Genomic DNA, 25,780 nt, shown 5'->3' with positions numbered 1-25,780 from the left:
CTGAAACTTGGTTGCTGAGGAAACATGGTGATACAAAGAAAAAAAAAAAACCTGTTAAGTAATCAGGAACCTAAAGATAAGAATATAGCAGATGAGATTTAGGGTCTCTATTTTGGAGAAAGCTAGTAGGTCTGTTTAGGGTATATTTCAAGGGTTTTATGACATTACTAATTTTTGCTTGAGCCCAACAGCTAACATGCAGCTGGACCAAAAGCATTGTCTGGGGAGAAGGTGTCAGAGTTGGGAACAGAAATAGAAAGCTGAATCAGGGAAGAGAGTAGCTCCCTAATATTGCTATTATGCCTTTAGCTGATGTAAGATACTTTGGAATTCCATTGAAATATCATCTAACTAATTAATAAAACTGAGGAGGTTCTTTATGCCAGTCTTGTACTCTTTTCTATCTACCTATTAAATGATAACAAGTTTCTACTGCAACATTAATGCCCCCTAAAACAGACTTTAGTCTATGGGGTGTTGTTTGTCTTTGTAATCCTATGTGGAAATTGTATCTATTTAGAATGATAGGTGTGAGCCCACACAGTATACTATATAATGGAGATATTTTGGTAGCAAGAATCCTTGATTAGGGTGTGATTGTTTTCATTTGGCTCTATCTTCAAACATAGGAATGCCATATGTTGACCCTGCCAAACTTAAATTAGTGGAGATATTTAATATAACATGCTCAGATATATTCGCACACTTCTAGTTTCTAGAGTGCCTCATGTACACAATGTGTAATGCACTAGGGACATCATCCAGCCAATATACTGATTATTTTTTTAGTTAAGTAAAAGATCTTGAAGGAAACCTGATGACAGGGAAGTCAGCTGCTGCTCTGGGAGACAAGTGGTCACTTCTGGAATTTGTGCTCATGATGACAGCAGGGAGCTGGGCTTGCTGGTAGTGAAGCAGATTCCAGAAATGACCTGTGTCATGAATGTCTCAGAGGGGGATTCTTTGATGCAGAGAGATACCGGAGAGGTTTTGGTCTCACTTCCTCATAGGTCTGGAGCACTGTGCAACCAATATTGCTGCTGTGCCAGATACTACAGTAATAGTCAGCCTCATCGTCATCCTGAAGCCCAGAAATGAGCAGAAGTCCTGCATTTTTTGAGGTGTCTTTGGATCCAGAGAAGCGGTTGGGGACCCCAGAGCCCTGGTACTTATCTGAGTCAGCCTTGTAAGTAAGGAGATACCTGGGAGGACTCCCTTCTTTCTGCTGTAACCAGTTTATGTACTTGTCGCCAACATTGATATCACTGCTCAGGGTGCAGGTGAGTCTGACTGTTAAACCAGGAAATGCTGAGAGGGAGGGAGGCTGAGTCACCATAGGCTGGGGAAGGGAACCTGCAAACACAGATACTCCTTGTTAATTGGACAGTTACTTTAGAGCGGTTGAGAAGATTGTTCGACGTGATCTGCCTCCGAACCTACTCCTACCTGTAAAAAGAGAGAGCAACAAAGAAATGAGAAGAGTCCTGGCCATGGTCCTTTCTGTCCCCTGTGTCCACAGTGTGACTGGGCTGCCCAATGCCTCCTTTTCTTCTCCACACTTGGCCAGAGGAGGAGTTATTTATGTAAATTAGTTTTCATTCAGTGACTTCCCAACCCCTTCAGAAATCAGGTACTAGAGTTCAGTTCACACACCCAGTTGAAGGAGATGGAGAATCTCTTTACCTCTTGGGACTCCCTCATAAGAACCTGCTGACACCACAAAAACATCCTATCAGAGAACCTTCAGATACCAGAGAAGTCAGGACTCCCAAATCTTTGTCACTGAGTACTCTCTCAGACACTGGCTGCTTTAACTAAATGACCTTCACTGAACAATGATGAAGAGGTGAAAGGAAAGTCTAAGAGTGTCCCCTTTTGCCCTCTGTGCATACTCCTGGAACCAAATGACTGATACTCCAGTTTTTTTCTTCTGCTTTTTGGGTCAAAGTCTCTATTCATGCCTCCATGACTATGGCAATGATTTAATGCTCAGTGAGAACTGTTTATTCATAATTACAAGTAGATGTTAAATGATAGGTTTAAATATCATATATCAGAAATTGTCCTTACTTGGGGTGTAATTGTCCTCATTTGATTATTTTTTTTAACTTTTTTTTTTAAGGTAGGACAGAGAGAAATGGAGAGAGGAGGGAAGACAGAGAGGGCGACAGATAGACACCTGCAGACCTGCTTCACCACCCATGAAGCAACTCCCCTGCAGGTGGGGGGGCAGGGGCTGGAACCGGGATCCTTATGCTTGTCCTTGCACTTTGTGCCATCTGCATTTAACCCGCTGCACTACCACCCGACTCCCTTCTCATTTGATTCTAACTTCAGTTACAGGAATGCCATGTGTTGACCATTTCAAACATAACTTAGTGGGGATTTTCAGTATAACATGCTCAGCAATATTCACACACTTCTAGTTTCTAATTTGATTATTTATTTATTTGGCCTCTTGGGGTATACTTGGGCTCTGTGCCGGCACTACAAATCTACAGCTCTTGGTGGCCATGTTTTCCATTTATTGGATAGAACAGAGAGAGGACTTGAGAGAGGAGAGGGTGGATAAAGAGAGGAAGAGAGACACCTGCAGATGTGAATCACTGCTGTTTGTGAGACATTCCCCACAAAGGTGGGGAGTAGGGGCTGGAAACTGGGTTCTTTTGCACATATCCTCGGGCTTTCTGCTATGTGTGCCACTACCTGACCCCTAGACTTTGCTTTATTTTAAATTTTCTAAATTAGAATTTTAATAATGATCTATGAGATTGTGGGATAAGAGGGGTACAATTCCATACAATTCCTACCAACAGAGTTCCTTATACCCTTACCATCCACTCGACATTCCTAGTCTTTTTTTCTCCTCCTCAATTAATTATGTAAAAGTTCTTGAAGGAAACATGATGATAAGAGAGTCAGCTGCTGCTCTGCAAGACTAGTAATGGTCAGAAGGCTGAGCTGCTAGACTTGAAACCAGAGACTCTTTCAGTGAGACCCTGGGCTGATTGCTATAATTACTAAAGAAAAGTGTGGCGAAAGTTCCTAGAGGTTGTTGGTACCAAGTCCCATTCCTACCACTCCTAACAGTGGTGCTGCTTCCACTGCACATAGTAGTGATGTTCTGGTCCAGGGCCCCAGATATTGAGGGTTGCTGAGTTAGCACAGAGTAGGCTCAAGATTCTAGAAATGAACAGACAGTTGATGATTTGGGACTAGTGAGAAGAGGAAGAAGTGGGACCTTTTGTAAATTCCCAGATCCTTTCCTGTGTCCCCATCAACATTCACCTGTGTAAGGAAAGAGGCACACTAGAAGGAGAAGATTCCAGATCATGGTGTATACATACACTTGAGTCCACAGTTGGACTGGCCTACACAAACAATCTTTTATCTCCCAACATCAATCAGAGGAGAGGCTATCCATGCAAATTGGTTTCCATCCAGTAAATGTACAGCTCCTCCCTGAGTTTCAGAGCTAGTGCTCACCTCACACTCCAAAATGAGAAAGATGCATCTTTATTTCACCCTTTGGAACATCCATGAGCAGAAGCACCTGTACGGAACACAAAAACGTTCCTGCTTAGGTGAACCAGGCCAGAAAGGGTACAGCTGATGAATCTGAGTTCTGGGTTCAGCCCCTTGTTCGCACTCTATTGGTTCTCACTGAGTTACTCTGCAGTGATCTCACATACCCTACTACAGAGCAGAGCAACTCACATCACCCTCTACTGGTGACAGGGTCACTCTCACCATAGCTCAGTCTCAGAGCCTAGTTCATTTTTTAATTAGTGATATAATACTGAGTTACAAAATTCATGGGACAACAGGGATATAATACCACACCTTTCCCACTATCAGAGCTCTGTGTTCCCATTCCCTCCATTGGAAATTGCCATAGTTATCCCAAGACAGAGATATGGGTTGACTATTACTCCTATAACTTTATTCCTATTCCCATTTATATTTATATCTGCCCTTTTTCTATAATCCTGCCTTTTCTTCCTTTCTAAGTCACACCTACATCTATTGATATTTCCATTTTTCCTCTTTTCTCTCCAGATCTTGGGGACTTGATGGAATTGGAATTCAGTGCCCTCTGGTCATCTTCATCTAACTTTGCACGTTCTCTGGGTATATGGGCAATATAGTTTTAGGGCTGCTGAAGGTGGGCAGGCTACTGTATAATCACTCATCATGGCCTGACTTCTTCTTTTTTTTTTTTGAAAATATTTTATTTATTTATTAATGAGAAGCATAGGAGAAGTGAGAAAGAGCCAGATATCACTCTGGTACATGTGCTGCCGGGGATTGAACTCAGGACCCCATGCTTGAGAGTCTGATGCTTTATCCACTGAGCCACCTCCTGGACCACCGTGGCCTGACTTCTAGGTACTATCTTTTTTTATTGGAGGTTTAATGGTTTACACTATATACAATTGTTGATACATGTATAAAATTTATCAGTATTCTGCAAAGCACTCTCAACCCAGCCTAGGTCCTCTCCACTATCCTGCACCAGGATCTGAAAACTCCACTCCCTTTCCAACATCCTGTACTTTGGTGCAATATATTCCATCCTCAAGACTTTGAAAAAATGAGTTTCCCTTGAAAGTGCATACTTATCCACTAGGATTGCATGTTTTTTCTTGAATTGATAGTCTTCAAATACTGATTTCTTGAGGAGGGCTGTCTAGGTAACCCTGCAAGGAAGGTGCTACTGTTATAAAAAGCAACTGCTTGAAAAGAAGAGATTCATGGATTTGAGAAGTGACAGTTGGTGGTCCCCTTTCAGTGAGCACTGACCCAGCCTTAGATCAGTGGGTATTCATCTATCTGTGAGCTCCCTCTACATGGAGAGCTCCATACTACATGACAACATTTTTTTCTTTTTTTAAAAAATTATTTATTAGATAGAGACAGACAGAAATTGAGAAGGGAAGGGGAGATAGAGAGGGAAAGAGACAGAGAGATACCTGCAGCCTTACTTCACCACTCATGAAGCTTTCCCCCTGCAGGTGGGGACCAGGGGCTTGAACCTGGGTCCTTGTGCCTTGTAATGTGTGCGCTTAACCAGGTGTGCCACCACCTGGCCCCCATCATGGCAATTTTTTATAGCCACATTTAAAACTTTGGTTTCTTTCATACTCCTAATATTTTTATTATTTAATATTTTAATATAGCCCTATGCATAATGACCTGGAAAATTAAACTTATACTGGCAACATACTCCAAATTTCTGATAATAATATTTTTAAGTTTATGACTTGTTGGAAAAGTAAGGAGGAGTAAGAAATTAATAACAATATATTTAGTCTGTGCTAGGCACATAAATATGACTTTAATCTTCCCATGACATGAGTCACTACTCTGCAAGCCAACTGAATTGTGTACTTTATGTGGGTGAACTTCATGACTTACTATTTATATTTCAACAAAGCTATTTAAGAAAAAGTAATGTGAGGCTATGGCCATCACTGAACCTTTAATTGGATCTGTATGTGAAAAATCAGATTCAACTACAATTCTCCATAAACAACCTCTTGACAGTTTTTCTTCATAAAGAGTCAAGGGTGTGATCATGGAAGATAAGAGTTTTTGTCTTAGTTTCCTATGGGTATAAAGCACTGTGCCACTGCTGATGCTATAATCCCATGCTGAGCAGTAGTAATCAGCCTCATCCTCAGGCTGGATACTTGAGATGGTGAGATAGGCTGTGCTGCCTGATTTGATCCCAGAGAACCGATCTGGGATCCCTGAGGGTCGAGTACTTGTGATCATCACAGTTTTGGGTGCTGCACCAGAAATCTGTTGGTACCAGCCTACATTGCTTGCCCCAACACTGTTACTGCTTCCTGCACAGGAGAGGGTGACCTTCTGTCCCACAGACCCTGACACTGAAGCTTCTTGTGTCAGCCTAGACTGTGCCCAGGACCCTGGAAGTAGAAAAGAATACAGAGGTAAGATTGGGGTTATTGCTTATAGAATGTTCTCAGAATAAAAAGGGCCACATTCCACTAGAATCTTCCAAAATCACTCCTCTTCCTTTTCAGTCAGTCACCTGGGCAGTCACTGAAGAGGGCAAGCAGGAGAAGGGCCCAGACCATGATAGAGATGTCCTGAAATCAGTTTCTGAGTCCAGAAGTGTGAGAACTGCACAAAGAATTTCTTATCTTCTCCCTATAGGGAGGAATATAAAGAACCCTTCATGCAAATCACCCTCGAACTCCACCCTTACTTTAGCTGCATTTAAGTTTGGTGAAATCTAAGTTAAGGATGGGACTAGAATGCTTCTCTTGGGACCTTTAGAGATCCCACTAATTAGTCCCCAGGGATCACAGTGCAGAAGGCAGAACATAAGGCTGTTGAGTCCAGTTTCTCCCTGACATCACCCTCCACAGTCTGAGAGATGGGTAAACAACTCCCCCTACTGTATCAGATTCACACACCCATAACTGGAATGGAGTTCCACAGTAGACCATAAAGTAATCTGACTTCACACTTGACTTACACCCATCCACCCCACACAAATGCTAAGTTCAGAGGCTCCTTGCTTTAATACCAGGAACTTCACATCTTATTTATCACTTTAAAAGTGTGATGTCATCAGTATAGAGTCACCTTCTGATTCTTTCACAGTTAAATGATTATTTTGTTGGAATCCTCAAAGAGAATGGATCCATTGAGCAGCAAGGTGTGTATCAGGGCCTTGGAAAAACTGGTGTCTTTCTTACTGTCTCTTCCCCTAATCACTACCATTTTTGGCAAGACTCTGTAATCCATTTCCTTGCCCATATATTCTGTCATAGTGAGGAATTTACTAATAAAATTCATAGGATAATATTCAAAAAAGCATTGCTTTATTCACCAGAGAGTCCTGCCCTCTTGTCTTTCCCCCTTAGAAATGTGTTTCAACACAAACTGAAGTTCCATGATACAGTAAGGAAGGTGTTGGGACCATGGGAAGTGCTGATTTGAAGTTGCAAATTTAGGAATATAAAAGCAACAAGTTCCAAGATATCCCTTCTAATCCTTCCAGCTACTGCACCTGGGTAGGCCTTGCTGTGATTCTTGTACTCTGTGAGATATTTTTCTTTCTGTCTTATAAAAACTAACCCATTTATTTTCCAAATGATCTTATCTGATTGTAAACTAAAATATTTTGTAAGCTGCAGTCTATTACAAGTGTATTTCTACCAAGTTTTTGTCTTTCAACTTCAGACCACTGTAGGGCTCCCTTTAAAGATTTACCCTTCTCTGAGTGAGTTCTAGACAGCATCACTCAATTTCTTTAAGACTGATTCAGATTAACACAAAGGGAATTAATAGCATTGATAAATAGGTCTGCTGTGAATCAAATTCTAGAGAGTGCTAATATTTTAGGACATGATCAAATAGTATGTTCATTGACAATATAAATTAGTAAATAAACAAATAAAAACCTCATATCTACCCACCCAAACACTTAGTAAAGCAGCTGTGGATAGCATGTTAGACTTTTTTCTTTCTGTTGTTTTTTAAGCACCTATACCACAATTATGCACATGGAGTCTAGATGGAAACTCCCATGTTCCTTAGCCTAAACAGTTTCCTAACTCTGTATATTCTGTCCCCCACCCCCACCACCAGTTTTATTGCTGAGGCTCAGCCCCTCACCACAATACACAGGTCTCAGTAGACATTTTATACTTCTCAGCCTTTTTTATTTGATAAGACAAAGAAATCGAGAGGGAGGGAGAAATAAAGAGATAGTAGAAGACACCTGCAGAACTGTTTCACCACTTGCAAACCTTCCCCCTTGTGGGTGAGGAGTAGAAGTTTGAATCTGGGAACTTGTCACGGTAACAGGTCATCTATAACAGATGTTTCTCTCAGCCTGTGTATTCTAACTCTTCTGTTCCTATACATCTTGGCCAAAAAAAGCACCAGAAACTTTGCTAGTTTATTCACTTATTTTTCTAGATTAACATGAAATTTCTGATTTTTTAATTTTTGTGTGTAGTCTCATATCTCTTTCCATTAATATTCCAGTAATTCTTTCTTTATTTTTTAAGATTTTATTTATATATGAGAAAGATAGGAGGAGAGAGAAAGAACCAGACATCACTCTGGTACATGTATTGCCTGGGGTTGAACTCATGCTTAAGAGTCCAATGCTTTATCCACTGTTCCACCTCCGGGACCACTATTTTTTTTTTCTTTAAAGTCCATGTTAATCCAGTGTTTTCCAAGAAGCATATGGTTTAGATTGAATAAGCTCCTTTTAATCATTTTATCTTTGTGAATAATTACAGATGGTATAGGATTAGTTAGAAATGGGGTTTACAGTCAACAATATTTATATACCTTCCACATATTTGGGAGCTAATCTGTTCCCTGATCCAGATTTCTGGTCCCTTTTGCAGCCATGATATCATCCTCCCAGACAATAACTTAGATCCACCTGCATATCAGATGTCAGGATCATAAAAAAAAACTAGTATAGTCATAGGCCCTTTGGAATATAACTAAAATAGACCTATTAACTATCTACAAAACAGAGGCCCCCCCAACTCATCATCTGAACTTTAGGTTCATGAATAGTCAATAATTTGTTCTGCTTTGTATGTTAACTCTTTTTTCAGACACAGGTTCCAGATGCTACCATGACGCTAGCCAGACTTCCCTGGGCAAACGACCCCACCAATGTGTCCTGGAGCCCCACTTCTCCAGATCCTTGCCCCACTAGGGAAAGAGAGAGACAGGCTTGGATATGGATCAACCTGTCAATGCCCACGTTCAGAGAGGAAGCAATTACAGAAACCAGACCTTCCACCCTCTGCATTCCCATAATGACCTTGGATCCATACTCTCAGAGGGTTAAAGAATAGGAAAGCTATCAAGGGTGGGGATGGGATACAGAGTTCTGGTGGTGGGAATTGTGTGGAGTTGTACCTCTCTTATCCTATGGTTTTTGTCAGTGTTTCCTGTTTGTAAATAAAAATATAAAAATTAAAAAATATATATTTGATATTATTTCCATCCTCACATGCTTATGAATACTTGTTTTGTGTCCCAGCATATGACCCACCCTTGAAATATGCCTAAAGCCATCAAAACTATAAATCAAACTCTCTACATGAAAACTATTCAATAAATGTTTCTTTACCCCATCTATTCTAGCTCTTTTTAAAGGCTGTTATATTTTATTCTCTTATAATTTTAAATGGACATACCTGTAAATGTTAAATTCCTCTTATTGGCCTAACCCACTAGGAACAGATAGAAACAGGCTAGAGGTTTATATCGACCTACCAATGCCCATGTCCAGTGGAGAAGCAGTTACAGAAACCAGACCTTCCACCTTCTTTATCCCATGGAGTATTTTGGTCCTCCCAGAGAGGTAAATGTTAAGGGAAGATGACCAAAAGTCTGTGAACTCCACCAAGACCTGGAGAGAGAAGAGGAAAGAAAAAAAAAAAGACAAGTATTGCTAGGTCTACTTAGAAAGGAAGAGAAGACAGAACTACATAAAAAAATGAGCAAATCGATACATATATAGATAAATAGTTATAGAAATAATAGCCAACCCATATCTATGATCTTGGGAGTATTAATACAGTTTTATTTTTTATAACTAAAAATTGCATTATTTTCATTTATTTATTAGACATAGACAGCCAGAAATCAAGAGGAAAGGGAGTGATAGAGAAGGAGAGAGACTGAGAGACACCTGCAGCACTGCTTCACTATTTGCAAAGCTTTTCCCCTGCAGGTGGGGACTGGGGCCTTGAACCTGGCCTTGAGCACTGTAACATGTATACTCAACCAGGTGCGCCACCAACCAGCCTCAATTAATGCAGTTTACAATGGAGGGAATGTGGATACAGAACTCTGGTGGTGGGCAATGCCTGAAATTATATCCCTGTTATCTTATAATTTTGAAAATAAATATTAAATCACTAATAAAATGTTTCTGTCTTTATTTATAGTAAAATTGTATTTATAAAAATATAATAAATATATAATAAAATAATTCATAATGCTAGCTGTATAAATAAAGACAACAGTATTTTTATTATCTTTATTTATACAGTTAGCATTATGAATTATGAACAGCTGCCTTACACTTTGATCATACAAAAATATACTCAAATGCACTAAAATACATAAATGTGGCTTTGAAAAATGATATTTTAAATTAAAACAAAATAAAGATAGCATTATATTGCAAGGTCTATATTTGAAGCTCTTTTTTCTGCGTGTCAGAGGCCTTCCTGAAGGCTATTTATTTATTTTATTTTAAGATATTTTTAATATTTTATTTATTTATTATAGTATAGAGACTGAGAGAAATTTAGAGAGGAGTGGGAGATAAAGAGGTAGAGAGACAGAGACACCTGCAGCACTGCATCATTACTCATGAAGCTTTCCCCTTGTGGATTTGAATATGTTTCCTTGCATTCTGGAATGTGTGCTCTTACTCAGGTGTGCCACTGCCTGGTCCTCCATTTATTTTAAGATTTTTTAACTTTATTTATTTGGATAGACCAGATATAAATTGAGAAGGAAAGAAGAAAGAAGAGAGAGAGAGAGAGAGAGAGAGAGAGAGAGAAAGGGAGAGACCTGAACCACTTCTTTATCGCTTGTGAAATTTTCTTTTTAAAAAATTTTTTTATTATTATTTATTTTCCCTTTTGTTGCCCTTGTTATTTTTTATTTTTGTTGTGATTATTGTTGTTGTTGATGTCGTCGTTGTTGGATAGGACAGAGAGAAATGGAGAGAGGAGGGGAAGACAGAGAGGAGGAGAGAAAGATAGACACCTGCAGACCTGCTTCACCGACTGTGAGGCGATTCCCATGCAGGTGGGAAGTCGGGGCTCAAACCGGGATCCTTACTCCGGTATTTGTGTTTCGCGCCACAAGCGCTTACCCCGCTGCGCTATTGCCTGACTCCCAACTTGTGAAATTTTCTTCTTCGTGCAGGTGGGGTCTCAGAGTTTGAACCAGGGTCCTTGAACATGGTAACATGTGCACCTAACCAGATGCACCACCCCCTAGCCCTCTGAAGGCTATTTCTTGTCTGTTTTCCACTGTCCACTCACCGCTTTCTCCTGATTTAATAGACATGCATCAAATACAATGAAAATATTTATTTTTAGTTCTTGTAGGGAAATAAAGATTTCATGGAAAATATGAACTAAATGGCATAAAGAAGGTGGCTTATTGAAGTTAAAATGGAACATTTCTTTAATAATGTATTGATTTAAATAATATAAGCAAGCATTAACAACAATAATAACAACAACAAACTGTCCTTAGATGACAATGATGAGCTTTTTATCTTTCATTACTATCTTTTTTTCTAGGCATATGTTGCTGTGAGGATAGATGGGAGAGGAGGAACCTTCATTTTAGTAGATGCTTCATGAAGAACTTGGACCAGGAAATCAGCAAAGCAAAGCAACCATAGGCTGTGAAGCCATTTTTCAGGTGGTTATTCATTTGGCAGAACATAAAGGGAGATTTTTATCTCACTTCCTCATGACAGTGGAGTGATGTGTGTTCGTACAGACTATAATCATAGGTATGACAGTGATACTCAGCCTCATCCTCAGGCTGGAGCCCAGTGATGGTCAGAGAGGCTGTGTTGCCAGACCTGGAACCAGTGAATCTGTCAGGTCTATTGCTGTTACCATAGATGAGACATTTGGGTTCTGTTCCTGGGAGTTGTTGGTACCATGATGCACCATATGAATTTCCGATGTTGTTACTATTTCCATTGCAGGTGGTGGTGACCCTCTGTCCTGGGGTCCCAGACACTGAGGGTGGCTGAGACAGCACAGACTGGGCCAAAGATCCTAAAAGGGAGAGGGACACATAAATAGAGATTATTATCCAAAAAGGAATGTATGTCTCTAATAATCATTATATAGTCCCTTTTCTATTCCCACATGTAGCCACCTGTGTATTGAATGATGGGGATGAGGAGGAGAAGGAGCCAGGCCATGGTGGAGATCATCAGTGGTTTCTGCCTTCTGTGGTTCACAGGTAAATTGAAGTCTCTCCCAGTCTCTCTCTTCTTTTCTTCATAAATGAATGAGGGGTTTTTCATACATGCAAATAATTTTCAAATCTGTTGTATGCTTTACATTGGTTTGTTCTAGCTCTCCCCCGCCAAGAGAATTGTATCAGTCCTGTTAGTTTCACGGGCCTGCTTGGCCCCACCCCTAGGAACCCCGACAGAGTTCCAGAGTTGCAGAGTTAGAGAGAGTGTTTGGTGCCATCGCGGGGCAAAGAGGCAGCAGAGTTCTGTTTGGTGATTAGTTTGTCTTAGTTTATGAATCGTTGTTCCTGAATAAAGAAATACAGCTTCCCTGCCCAGCTGTATGTCTCTGGTCGTCTCTGTTACCCGCCCATGAAGCTAGCCCGGCCAGCTGGAGCCACCGAATTTTAACAACAAATGGCGCCCACGTGGGGCTGACCTGCGCATCTCTCAGATAAGTGAAGACAATTTGGCTACCTATGTACTATGGCCTTCTCTTCTGCTTGTGAAGAGATCTCCAAAGGCCTCTGCTCTTTCTTCATGAGACTGTTTTGCTGTTTCTGAAACATTTATCTCTGGACCACTCTGTGGTTTCCACTCACTCGGGCGAACTCAGAACAGCCAGCGGGAATAGCCAGCGGGCGGGAGGCGAGGCGCGGAGCTGCCGTTTCCACCTGGTTAAACAGCCAGCCAGCCTGCTGCGCCCAGACAACCCCGCGCACCGCGCCCGCAGCCCCGGAGCCCGCAGGAGGCTGACGCCAGCATGCAGGAGCCCGATGCCACCACGCAGGAGCCCGATGCCACCACGCAGGAGCCCGATGCCAGCACGCAGAAGCCCGATGCCACCACGCAGGAGCCCAATGCCAGCATGCAGGCCAGCCCACAGGAGCCGGCTCTCCACCGCGTGGCGCAGGGCACTGGACGTGTGATCCTTCCACGCTGCTGGGTCACTGCGAGCAGGGCAGCAGACATGGCAGGGCCATGGGGCAGGGTCGCGGCGGCCTATCATGGCTGCCACCCTTGGGCACCTAGGCACACGCCTTCTACAAAGCTGGCCCACCTGCCCTCTTGCTATGAATTCTGGAACGATCCCGGACCTCCCGGACCCCTGGGCTCCTTGCCAAAACTGGACATCCTGGCAGAGATCCTCAGCTCCTGTCTGAAGGCAGACAAGCTGGAGTACACAGAGATTTGTACAGAGATTGCAACCTGCAATTCCTTGAAGTGAAGCTGCCCAAGAGACCACCACTGGATAACGCACCCCCCCAACAACTAAGACAGTACAGATTTAAATTCGTGTTTAAAATGACATGTCTTCGTAACAAAGGTTTCTCTCCTTGCGTATTAATGACCATGTTTATGTGTATGTTTAAAGTTTGGTAAACAGTAACTTTAAGGCTAAATTCTTACTAGTCAAAGTTAAATGAAAAAGGTTTTCAACGTAATTCTCATAAAGATAAAATTAACTTACATTTAAAGTCTGAGGTAAAAATTAGTTAACAATCAATATATTTTAACTAAGTTGGTCTAAACAAAAGGTTAAATTGACTTGTTGATGTGTAAAACTCTCCATTACCTTCTCTATTAGAAATGGTAGATCGCACAATGGCTATGCTAATTATTCTCATACCTGAGGTTTCCTTTCCTGTGCACACCTAGGGGTGTGTCTCCATCTTGAATGGGTGTAACAAAAGGTTAAAAAGACGTTGTTGATATGTAAAAGTCTCAAATTCCTTCTCTATTAGAAATGTTAGATGCTAATAACAAGTTTTGTTTCATAGTAAGTAAATTGCAGCCAGCTGCCTTTGGGACTCTAGGCCGTTCCCCACCCCCATGCAAATGCCTGTCGAGGCAAGTACGCCCCCCAGAGACAAGAAATGTTTTTTTTAAGCTGATAAAGTTTTGCCCACAGAGACAAAAAAGGCCCCCTCAGGCCTTCCCTTGGCAGCACACTGGTTCTTGTTACTTGCTTACATGTTTCTCCATGTTTGTGCCAGTTTCCTTTTTAAAAAAATGCCTGTATGATAGAGGTTTCTGTTCACCCCACACCCTTGATACTGTAGTCATTTAGTTAAAAAGAAAAGGGGGAATTGTTGTATGCTTTACATTGGTTTGTTCTAGCTCTCCCCCGCCAAGAGAATTGGATCAGTCCTGTTAGTTTCGCGGGCCTGCTTGGCCCCGCCTCTAGGAACCCCGACAGAGTTCCAGAGTGGCAGACTTAGAGAGAGTTCTTCTTGGTGCCGCCGCAGGAAAGAGGCAGCAGAGTTCTGTTTGGTGATTAGTTTGGTTTAGTTTATGAATCGTTGTTCCTGAATAAAGAAATATAGCTTCCCTGCCCAGTCGTACGTCTCTGGTCGGCTCTGTTACCCACCCGTGAAGCTAGCCCGGCCAGCTGGAGCCGCCGAATTTTAACAACACAAATCCCTCCCCAAGAGGGGAAAAATCTATACATGCAAATCAGACCTATCAGCCTCTGTACCTTCACTGATGCCTGGGTCAAATTGCTTTGCCTGAGGGTGGCAGTCAGGTGGGTATTTAATAGGGCTGTGTACCACACTGGGTGTGGGGATATCACAGATGTGAACTAAGAGTAAAAAATTAAGTGGTGGTCCTACTTTTTTATCACTCCCAAATCTCACAGGAATGAGCCTTGAAGACCACTTGTGCCTATGTCACACATACCTTGGTGCTCTATGGTAATTAAATTTCCAGAAGAACATCTAATACCCCAAATGTTCTCTTCACTGTTCTTTGTCTATGATCAGTCAAGCAGGTCCTTTATGAGGGAACTTATATAGTTCCCTTTTGTGGTCTCCTCATGATAATCTGAAGATTCCTTGACTGTTAGTCAGGACTTAATTGAAGTATCTCATACAAATTATACTTAGATCAAAATCACTTCCTGGGAGTCGGGCTGTAGTGCAGCGGGCTAAGCGCAGGTGGCGCAAAGCACAATGACTGGCGTAAGGATCCTGGTTCGAACCCCGGATCCCCACCTGCAGGGGAGTCGCTTCACAGGCGGTGAAGCAGGTCTGCAGGTGTCTATCTTTCTCTCCTCCTCTCTGTCTTCCCCTTCCTCTCTCCATTTCTCTCTGTCCTATCCAACAACGACAACAACAATAATAACTACAATAATAAAACAACAAGGGCAACAAAAGGGAATAAATAAATAAAATAAATATATATAAAAAAATCACTTCCCAATAAGTGATTGGCAGGCTGTAAGTTCATGCTATTGTGCTTATGCCAGCAGCTGTCAATATGAGTAAAAAAAAAGAATCCTGCAACAGTATTGTTCAACCCTTCCACGCAGCACTTTTGTTTCTGTCCATTTTTAACCTCACCACCAAGAGGCTGAGATTTCTTTCCTATGAATTTCTTGAGTACTGTGGAGGAAGCTCTTCTCTTTCTGGATGTGAAGTTATGGTAAAAAGCCCTGAGGGATTCCTATTAGTTATTCTATACATACTAATTGACTGTTAATAGTAATCATATATAGTAATAACCAGGGAACTTACAAATAAAATATACTTTCAAGCAAAGAGGGTAATAAGATAAATCCAATAGGGAGAGCTAACAGAGTTACACCCAGATACATAAGAACAGCAGTAACTTATATGAAAGGAAAACTGACATCAGCAGTAATAGCATGAGTCTTTTAAGAGACAGATATGTAGTTAGTCAAGAGAAAGATAGGGAGAAAGAGAACATAGATTTTGAAGCTTACTTCAAAGCAGTGAGGTCCAGGCTTGAATCTGAGGCATGAATCTGGCAAAGCAGCATACTGTCCAAGTGAGCTATTTTGCTATTTCAAGATCTTACTGATCACTACAAGAGCTAGATCATCAGCACAAATATAATGACAATTTGACAGTGTCCTTGAATGAAACCATAGATAAAACAAACTTAACAGATTTATACAGAATGTTCCATCCCAGAAACAATGAATACATATTCCAGATGGAACATTCTAGTGGACTGATCATATGTTGGAAATCAAAGACGGACTTAGTAACTATATGACTATTGAAACCACAGATAGTGTCTCTCCTAACCATGATGATATGAGGCTATAACTCATTCACAAAAAGTAAAAAAAAATAATACTCCCAAATGTGAATATTAAACAGCATGTTTTTGAGTAACACCTAAATTACGGGAGTAAACATAAACCATATGGCAAACAATAATAAAAAAGGTCCCCAACTGCAGGGGGAAAACTTCAAGAGTGGTGAAGCAGGGCTGCAGGTGTCTCTCTGTCTCTTTTCCACTCTATCTTCTCCATCCCCTCCCAATTTCTCTTTGTGTCTATCCAATAATAAATAAAAATACAATTAAAAAAAGAAGGAACCATCTACCAGGCCCTATGAAATATAATGAAGACAGTCATAATAGTTAAGCTCAGAAACAAACATAAAATAAAATAATAAAATGAAATAGTTAAGCTCATGGCAATTCAGGCCCTCATTAACAAAGATAATTAAAATAAACTATCCAGCAACACAACTGAAGTGACTAGAATAAAACCAGAGATCTAATAGTCAGCAGAAATAAGGAAATGATAAAAATTAACAGGAATAAATAATGATGTAGACACAAAGAAAAATGATGATCCCTCAACATGATAAATCAAGTAGATAAACCATTGCCTGGACTCATCAAGAAAGAGAAAAAGCTATAATAAGGACAATAAAAAATAAGGTAGGTAAAATTATAGCTGTTGATGCAGAAATACAAAGGATCATATGCAGAGACTCCAAGGTTCACTCTGCAAACAAATTTGACAATCTAGATGAAGTGCTTATATTCCTAGAATCATATCACCTGCCAAGTCTGACCCAAGGAAGTACATAGCTGAACAAGCTAATCAGTTATGCATAAATTGAAGCAGTAATCAAATATCTCTCCAGGAATGAAAACCTAGAATCAGATTACTAAGCTAATGAATCCTATAGAACTTGCTTCTCTTTATTTCCAGCCATAGTCGGTCTTTCTCCCTTTTTGTCTCTCCCCCCTTTCAATTTCTCTCTGCTCTGTCCAATAAAATGGAAAAATGGCCACTAGGAGTAGTGGATCATTTGTGCTAGCATCTATCCCAAGAAAAACCCTAGAGGAAAACAAACAAACAAAAATAGAGGGAGGAAGGAAAGAGAAAGGAAGGAGAAAGGAAGAAAGGAGAAAGAAATCTTTGTAGGCAAGAGAGAATACAGCTGCTGAGAGTTCATTAGTGAACACAGTTCCCTAGCTCAATTTTCTTGGCTAGAATGCTGTTCATTGACTAGGTATGTAGAAATAACAATACAGTCTTAGAGCTCTCCCCCCTGGCCTTAGATCAGACACCATAGACCTGATCCTTAAGGGCACAATTGATTTCTCCAGCTCACCAAGCAGTTGATCCTTTCATTCAGCAGTCTATTAATAATGCATAGCTTTTAACTCACAGTGAAACTTCTTCTGTGGAAGTTACAATTATAATATAAATAATTCAAAAATTAAAACTCAAAGACTAGCAAGGTAGCTTACCTGGTAGTATGCCTTTGTTGTCATGTGTATAGCCCAGATTCTAACCCTGACCTCATCAAAATGGAGGCAGTTTTGGTGAAACATTTGTCTTTCGCTCTCACCCTCTAGTTTCTCTGTTTCTGTCTCTCTTCTTTTCGCTACAAAAAGATCTTGGATATAATAAAATATTATTATTTATATATTTCACAAAAGTATTAATCACTCATTGGTATACAATTTGCACTATTGGTACATTCTTCTGCCCCTGAACTATTGTAGTAAAAAAATAATACCCCCTACTTGTTAGCCATTATTAAATAACTAATAAAAATTTGGGGTCTGGGTGGTGGTGCATGCAGTTGAGTGCACACATTACCATGCACGAAGAACCAGGTTCATGCCCCTACTCAACACTTGCAAAGAGAAGAGGGGGCAAACATCATGATTGGTGAAATAGGTCTGTGAGTATCTCTCTTTATCCCTCTCTATCTCTCTTCACCTCTCAATTCCTATCTAATAAGAAAATGAAAGGGAGAAATAAATAATAATAACAACTGGCTAATGAGAGTTATCAATTTCTTTTGCAGTCAACAGTAACCTTAATGACAATAAAAGAACAATAATTTTTTAAAAGAGGGATATCCACATGTGAGAAAAAGAGATAAACATAGAAATACAGAGATAAAGAGGGCAATCCACAGACTGGTTTGATTTAATGTTCTTCTTCTAGCGTTTGCCCTTCTTCCATAGCCAGTCAACAGCGTCAGGTTGAGCATGATGTCAAGTTTCGAGAACTCCTTTGAATCTGGAGAGGTGGCAGTCGTTGACTATGTGGGTCATAGTCTGTCTGTAGCCGCAGGGGCAGTTCGGGTAGTCTCACGCCCCACAGCGATGGAACATAGCGGCGCACCGGCCATGGCCTGTTCGATAGCGATTGAGGAGGGCCCAATCATAACGTGCTAGGTCAAAGCCGGGTTGACGCTTGCAGGGGTCTGTGATGAGGTGTTTGTTCTTGACCTCAGCTGACTGCCAACTCTGTTTCTAAGAGTCTGGAACAGAGAAGTTCAGTGTAGGCATAGGGGACCAGATTGGGTGACGAGACGTCAACAGGGTGGGCGAAGATATCCGCGTATATTGGCAGGTCCGGTCGAGCGTACACGTGGGAAATGAACTTAGATGATGCCGCATCCCGACGAATATCTGGCAGGGTGATGTTGCTAAGAACTGGCAGCCATGGAACCGGGGTGGAACGGATGGTTCCAGAAATTATCCTCATGGAGGAATATAATTTGGAATCGACCAAGTGGACATGGGGGCTACGGAAGCATACTGAGGCACAGTATTCTGCAGTGGAATAGCATAATGCCAGAGATGATGATCGTAGTGTGGAAGCGCTCGCGCCCCATGAGGAGCTGGCCAGTCTTGCAATGATATTATTCCTCGAGCCCACCTTTGCTGCAGTTTTTGTGAGATGTTCGTGAAATGACAGAGTGCGATCAAGAGTAACGCCAAGATAGACTGGCTGGGCTTCATGCCGGATTCTCGTATCGCCAAGCTGCACATTAAGCTCACGCGAGGCCGAGGCATGGTGTAGATGGAAAACAGATGATACCGTTTTTGCAGTGCTAGGGATTAGTCGCCATTTTTTACAGTAATCAGATACCAGAGACACGTCTTTCGTGAGTGTTTCCTCAAGGATGTCGAACTTGGATGCCTGAGTTGCACAGCAGATGTCATCAGAGTAGATGAACTTCCTTGAAGAAGTTTCTGAGAGGTCATTGATGTAAATATTAAATAGCGTAGGAGCCAGAACAGAGCCCTGGGGGAGGCCACTTGAGACAAGTCTCCATCTGTTAGACTTGTCGCCCAGATGCACCCGGAATCTTCTGTTTTGGAGAAGAAACGATATAGTGTTGGCCACCCATGGAGGCAGGCATCTTGAGATCTTGACCAGGAGACCACGGTGCCAGACCGTGTCATAGGCTGCTGTGAGATCAACAAAGACAGCACCCGTCTTTAAATTCTTCTGGAATCCATTTTCAATGTAAGTTGAGAGGGCCAGGGCTTGTTCGCAGATAGATCTTCCTGGGCGGAAACCAGGTTGGGTGGGTGATAGGAATTTCTCTGTAAGAGGAGAAATACGTGACAGAAGCAGCCTCTCAAGGAGTTTGTAACACACGGAGAGGAGAGAAATTGGTCTATAGCTGGCGGCCAGTGTTGGGTCTTTCTTTGGTTTCAAAACTGCTATTATCTTCACACGACGCCAAATTTTGGGCATAGATTCAGATTCCAAGATGTGGGACAGGAATGAAGTGAGCCACTTCTTTGCCATGGGGCCCAAGTGAAGAATGAGTTCTGGGGTGATGTTATCATAGCCAGCAGCCGTTCCCGGTTTAACCCTCTTCAAAGTGTCTTCCAGTTCAGACAGTGTAAAGGGAGATTTAATGTAAAACAACATAACACTTCAGGGTCATGCTAAATTATTTTGATTTTAGATTTTATTTTCCCAAAGCTTTCAAAATATTTCTTGGGCCTGAGGCAATACAGATGATAAAATTACCAACTAGTTTGTTTGCATGCATACTTTTTAGCCTCTTAAGCTGTAATAGAATGTGAGTGAATGGGTGGATGACTTCGTCCCACTTCCTCATCTATGGAATCATTGTGAGAAAAACTATTGCTATGAGAAAATAACAGACTGATACTGATCTCAGACTGGAGCCAGTAAAAAAGAAGAAATGCTGTAGTGATGGAGTGTCTTTGGATTCAGAGATACAGTAGGGAACCTCAGAGTTTTGGTGCTTATAAGAGACAGAGTAGTAGTTAGGGAGATGCTGGGGAGGGCTTTCTGCCTTCTGCTGACTATACCCATAAGTAATGTTATTACTTCGGTGATTATTCCCAAAGAAGTAGAGAAAAAGAGTGCCTGAGTCACTTGATTCTGGGAGAAATAACTTATAAACACAGATATATCAGAATGAACAGAGTGAACTAACTGGACACCTGAGCCAAAATGATTTAATCCCAGCTTATGATACTATTCCTATTTCTTTCTAAATATTTTTTATTGTCTTTACTTATGTTTTGGAGACAGCCAAAAGTTGAGAGAAAGGAGGAGACAGAGAGTGAGAGACAGAGAGATACCTGCAGCACTGCTTCACCACTTGTGAAGATTCACCCTTGCAGGTGGGGACTGGGGGCTTGAACCCAGGTCCTTGTGCATTGTAACGTATGTGCTCAACCAAGTTTACCACCACCTGCCCCCAGAATAACATTTTTTTCTTAATTTCTGTCCTTAACTTTACTGTGAGAGAGAAAGATGAGGAGCAGAGAACTTCAGGCCATTGTGCACAGAGCACCCTGATCCACAATGGGGGTAGGCTGTTGAAGCCTTTTCATATCTGCTTCTCAATCCACACTGAGAAGGGATTATTTGTGCAAATGGACTTCCTCCCTCATCCTCAGGTACACTAACAGGACTGAAGCCCTTGGACAAGAGGTAGGAATCTGTCCTATACACTTCATGCACATCTTGAGTCAAATGATGGGAGGGAACTTGGTCTTGCATGTGCTGCAGGGACTTCACACCTTTGTAACTTAAGATGAAGATCTCAATGTACTTATATTATATACTTTCTCTGTCCTATGAGATAAGCCATGACATTTTCCCTCTTAGAATACCAAATCCCTCAAGTCCTTCATCCTAGAGAAATAGATTCTTCTATGGATGGCATCAAACTAGTCTTCTCTCATTCATGTTTGGTTCAAAGATTGCTACTGAGACTCAATGCAGCTAGGCAAAAGCTCCTAACACTTAGCTGTCCTTCCCAGAGAGGAGCTTCTTGCATCTCAGAGTATTCCCAGCTCAAAAATCTTTACAAAGTCCTAATATATAATGGTAATGTGTTCTTTGGAAGTGTAGATTTCCTGTTAGTCATATATTTGTGAATTAAGAATATCATATCTTAATGTAGTTACAGTGGTCACTAGAGCCAAAAAAGATAGACATTTTGGGAGTTGGGTGGTAGTGCAGCGGGTTAAGCGAAGGTGGTGCAAAGCACAAGGACCAGCCAGCATAAGGATCATGGTTCGAGCTCCATCTCCCCACCTGCAGGGGAGTCGCCTCACAGGCGGTGAAGCAGGTCTGCAGGTGTCTATCTTTCGCTCCCCCTCTCTGTCTTCCCCTGCTTTCTCCATTTCTCTCTGTTCTGTCCAACAACGACAACATCAAAAACAATAATAACTACAACAATAAAACAACAAGGGCAACAAAAGGGAATAAATAAATAAATATAAAAAGACATTTCAATTAATAAATCGGATATATATATATATACACACATATATATCATCTATATGGAGAGAGAGATTAGTACCTAATACTATGACATTCAGTAGACCATCTACATATATTAGCTCACTTAGAATCAGTAACTATGTGCATGCTTCTTTTTTAATTAATTCATTCTCTTGGATAGAGACAGTGAAGTTAAGAAGGAAGGGGGAGAGGGAGCAGGAGAGAGAGAGATACACTTGAACCACTGTTTCACAACTCTTGAAGCTTCACCCTAGAAAATTGGGACTGTGATCTTGATCCCAGTTTTCTGCATTGTAATGTGTGTTCTCAACCAGGTTGACAACCACCTGCTCCATATGTGCATTGTTTTTTTACTTCTCTGTGTCAAGAAAAAAGACATTCTGTGCTAAAACAATTGATCCACCTAAACTGAGCAACCTTTCCAGCCACAGATAACATCTGATTATGGCTGTATGTAATTGGAAGAAAATGTCTATTATGTAAAAGAAGCCAGAATGGATTTTTGTTGTTGTTGTTGTTGTTGTTTCCAGGGTTATCGCTGGGGCTTGGTGCCTGCACTACAAATCCACTGCTCCTCGAGGACATTTTCCCCATTTATGTTGCCCTTGTTACTCTTGTTATTACTGTTGTTGTTGGACAAAGAAAAATTGAGAGAGGAGGGAAAGACAGAGAGGGGGAGAGAGAGAGACACCTACAAACCTGCTTCACGGCTTGTGAAGTGACTTCCCTGCAGGTGGGGATCTAGGGGCTGGAACTGGGATCCTTATGCTGGTCCTTGTGCTTTTACGCCAGGTACACATAAGCTTCTGCGCTATTGCCCAGCCCCCCAAGAATGGATTTGCATTGAAGAAAATGCGACACTCCCTGATGTGTCTGACCTAACAAATTTTCAGTGGGCAAAACATAGAGACACTTAACTCCTGTCCTACCGTGCACTCTACACAACCTTCTGATAGGTAGGACTTCCATTCCAAATTGGCTGCAAGTGCCACCACAATTTACTGCTCGCTTCTGTGGTTAATATAATTTTAAATGTTTATGGACATATGGGAAAATGGAAACTTACTTACACATATTAATACAAACAAATCCTCTTTGGAGTACAGTTCGACTGTTGCTCAAAAACTATCATAGAATGACTGTATATATGGTTGTCACTGGACCTCAGCGGCTTCATAATGAGATCATCCCTCCTGGCAGAAATTTTTATGTAGTGTAGCAAACAGAGAGAGGTAGAGTCGAAGAGAAAGTCAAAGAGAACAGACACCTGCAACACTGTTCTACTTCTCATGAAGCTTCTTTTCCACAGGTGGAGACAGGGGCCTTAAACCCAGGTTGGTGTACATGGTAATATGTATATCCTATCATGTGTGACATCATTTGCTCCCCATATACTTTATTTCTCTCAATTAATTAATGTGGCAATAAAACTTGAAAAGAATCAAAACTCTAGGATGGACATAGTGATTTCAGTTACCTCCTTCCTCAGTTATCATCTTCCTGAAGGGCCATTTAGTCCAATGAACTGATTTATGAGAAAATATGAGTTAGATGAGAGAAATGAGGGTTTTTTAACTAAAGAAAAGGAGAGGGCATGTGCACATTCTCAAACTTATGAAAAAGAACTGGTGTCTGAGGAAGTGACATAGATGACACCCAGAGTTAGCTTTGGTTCCTGGCAGAGACACAGAAGAGGTTTTACTCTCACTTCCCTCCAGATCTGGATCACAGTGTAAGTTTTAGTGCTAGTGTGCCATAGGGTACAGTAATAGTCAGCCTCATCCTCAGCCTGCACCCCCGAGATGAGCAGAAGTCCTGCATTGGCTGAAGAATCTTTTGATCCAGAGAAGTAACTTGGGACTCCAGAGCCCTGTTCTTTACTTGAGTCTGTATAGAAGCTCAGGAGAAACCGTGGTGGACTTCCTGGTTTCTGCTGGTACCAGTATATTCTGTAATTACTAACAATTATGTCACTGCTCAGAGTGCAGGTGAGTCTGGCTGTTGATCCAGGAGATGCAGAGAAGGTGGGTGGTTGAGTCAGCACAGGCTGGGAGAGGGAACCTGTGAACACAGACACTCATGGATGATGGAGCTTGGACTACAGAGGAGCTCTTAAGGATCTCTATAAGAGGAGATGACAAGGATGCACAATATGATGCTCTTACCTTTGCAGTGAAAGAGGAGAACAAGGAAAAGAAGAATCCAGATCATGGTGCACAGTGTCCTCTGATCCAGATTATCTGGATGGGCTGCCCCAGGCCTCCTTTTCATCACCTGGTGCAAAAAGGTGGGACTTCCTATGCAAATTAGTTTCTAGGCAGTGACTGGCCAAACCTTTCATAATACAAAGGTCCCTGTGAATTCTCTGTCAGAGAACATTGTTCCTACTGCCCCCCCCCATGGGGTCCATGGTATTACTGGTAGTCAGAGAATTGGCCTATATAGGTGTCAACACAGCGTTAACACACCCTCTGCTGGACTGAGGTAACACACACCATGGATCAAACCCCTGAATGCCCAGCTGGTTTATTCTGTTGACTTGATCATTCTCTAGTTACACATCTATGAATACTGTATTGATATTCACTATCAGTTACTTGTTTTGTAAGAAATACAGCCAAGACAAGCTTACTTACCAGGGTCAATACCAGCTAGTAACAGAAATTATAATCAACCCGTATCCACAAACTTGGGAGAACGACTGTAGTTTCCAATGGAGGGAATGGGGATACAGAACTTTGGAGATAGGAAAGGTATGGAATTATACCCCCATTATGTTACAATTTTATAAATAAATATAAAGTCACTAATAAAATTTAAAAAATAATTTATAAAATTATAAAAAATTTCATCGTTAAAATATTCTAAAAAATATTAAGTCATGTAATATATGACACATATGGAAGTTATAGGTAAGAAAGAAACATAACGAACATTCATTAAGAGTGCTATACAGGGAGTCAGGCTGTAGCACAGCAGGTTAAGCACATGTGGCACAAAGCACAAGGACCAGCATAAGGAGCCAGGTTCGAGCCTCCGGCTCCCCACTGGCAGGGGAGTCACTTCACAAGTGGTGAAGCAGGTCTGCAGGTGTCTTTCTCTCATTCTCTGTGTCTTCTCCTCCACTCTCGATTTATCTCTGTCCTATCCAACAATAATGACATCAATAACAATAATAAAACAACAAGGGCAACAAAAGGAAATTAATAAGTATAAATTTTTTAAAAGAGTGCTATACAATTTATAATGTGCATATGTTTTAATCTTCCAATTTAAAGCAATAGATTTAATTTATTCTCACAATAATTTATTTGTAATTTAATGTCTTTCTGTGAAATTAAATTATTTACCAACTAACCAACTACAGAAATTTTAGTGAGTCACAGGACTTGTAGCAGCATCTTGAATGATGCCATATTGCAAAAGGAGATTGTAGAAATAGTATTATCCATATTACATACATACATCCAAACTGGCTAAAAATGTCCTCTGACAATCGTTTGTTGGCATCTATCATTTATTTTTCAGTATTGAGCCATCACTTTTAAAAAAATATTTTTTTATTTATTCCCTTTTGTTGCCCTTGTTTTATTGTTGTAGTTATTGTTGTGCTTGATGTCATCCTTGTTGGCTAAGACAGAGAGAAATGGAGAGAGGAGGGGAAGACAGAGAGGGGGAGAGAAAGATAGACACCTGTAGACCTGCTTCACCGCTTGTGAAGCGACTCCCCTGCAAGTGGGGAGCCAGGGGCTCAAACCGGGATCCTTCTGCTGGTCCTTGCGCCACGTGCACTTAACCTGCTGCGCTACTGCCTGACTCCCAGAGCTATCACTTTTTGTACATAGATATCACAAACCCAAAGGCCAGCCAGTAGCATATCCATGTTATGACAGGCAAAGACCCTGTTAAAAGCCCTGCACCCCATTTACATGGGGGAA

The 25,780-nt window shown here is 41.2% G+C and overlaps 3 gene segments (V, D, J or C); all 3 read right to left on the bottom strand.

Annotated features, from left to right (window-relative positions):
* Nucleotides 1-937: 937 nt before the first annotated feature.
* LOC132539054 (immunoglobulin lambda variable 5-39-like) lies at nt 938-1,538 on the bottom strand. The segment is given in 2 exon segments: nt 938-1,353; nt 1,447-1,538. Coding segments are annotated over 2 exon segments (462 nt in total).
* Nucleotides 1,539-5,421: 3,883 nt separating this feature from the next.
* On the bottom strand, nt 5,422-6,152 carry LOC132539053 (immunoglobulin lambda variable 1-44-like). The segment is given in 2 exon segments: nt 5,422-5,933; nt 6,059-6,152. Coding segments are annotated over 2 exon segments (558 nt in total).
* Nucleotides 6,153-23,454: 17,302 nt separating this feature from the next.
* LOC103127119 (immunoglobulin lambda variable 5-37-like) lies at nt 23,455-24,069 on the bottom strand. The segment is given in 2 exon segments: nt 23,455-23,903; nt 24,008-24,069. Coding segments are annotated over 2 exon segments (495 nt in total).
* Nucleotides 24,070-25,780: the final 1,711 nt, after the last annotated feature.

The sequence above is a fragment of the Erinaceus europaeus genome, chromosome 6 (genome assembly GCF_950295315.1).
Source record: "Erinaceus europaeus chromosome 6, mEriEur2.1, whole genome shotgun sequence".
In the NCBI taxonomy this organism is placed as follows: domain Eukaryota; kingdom Metazoa; phylum Chordata; class Mammalia; order Eulipotyphla; family Erinaceidae; genus Erinaceus; species Erinaceus europaeus.
Note: the sequence above shows the minus strand (reverse complement) of the source record. Positions and strands in the feature narration are given on the sequence as shown.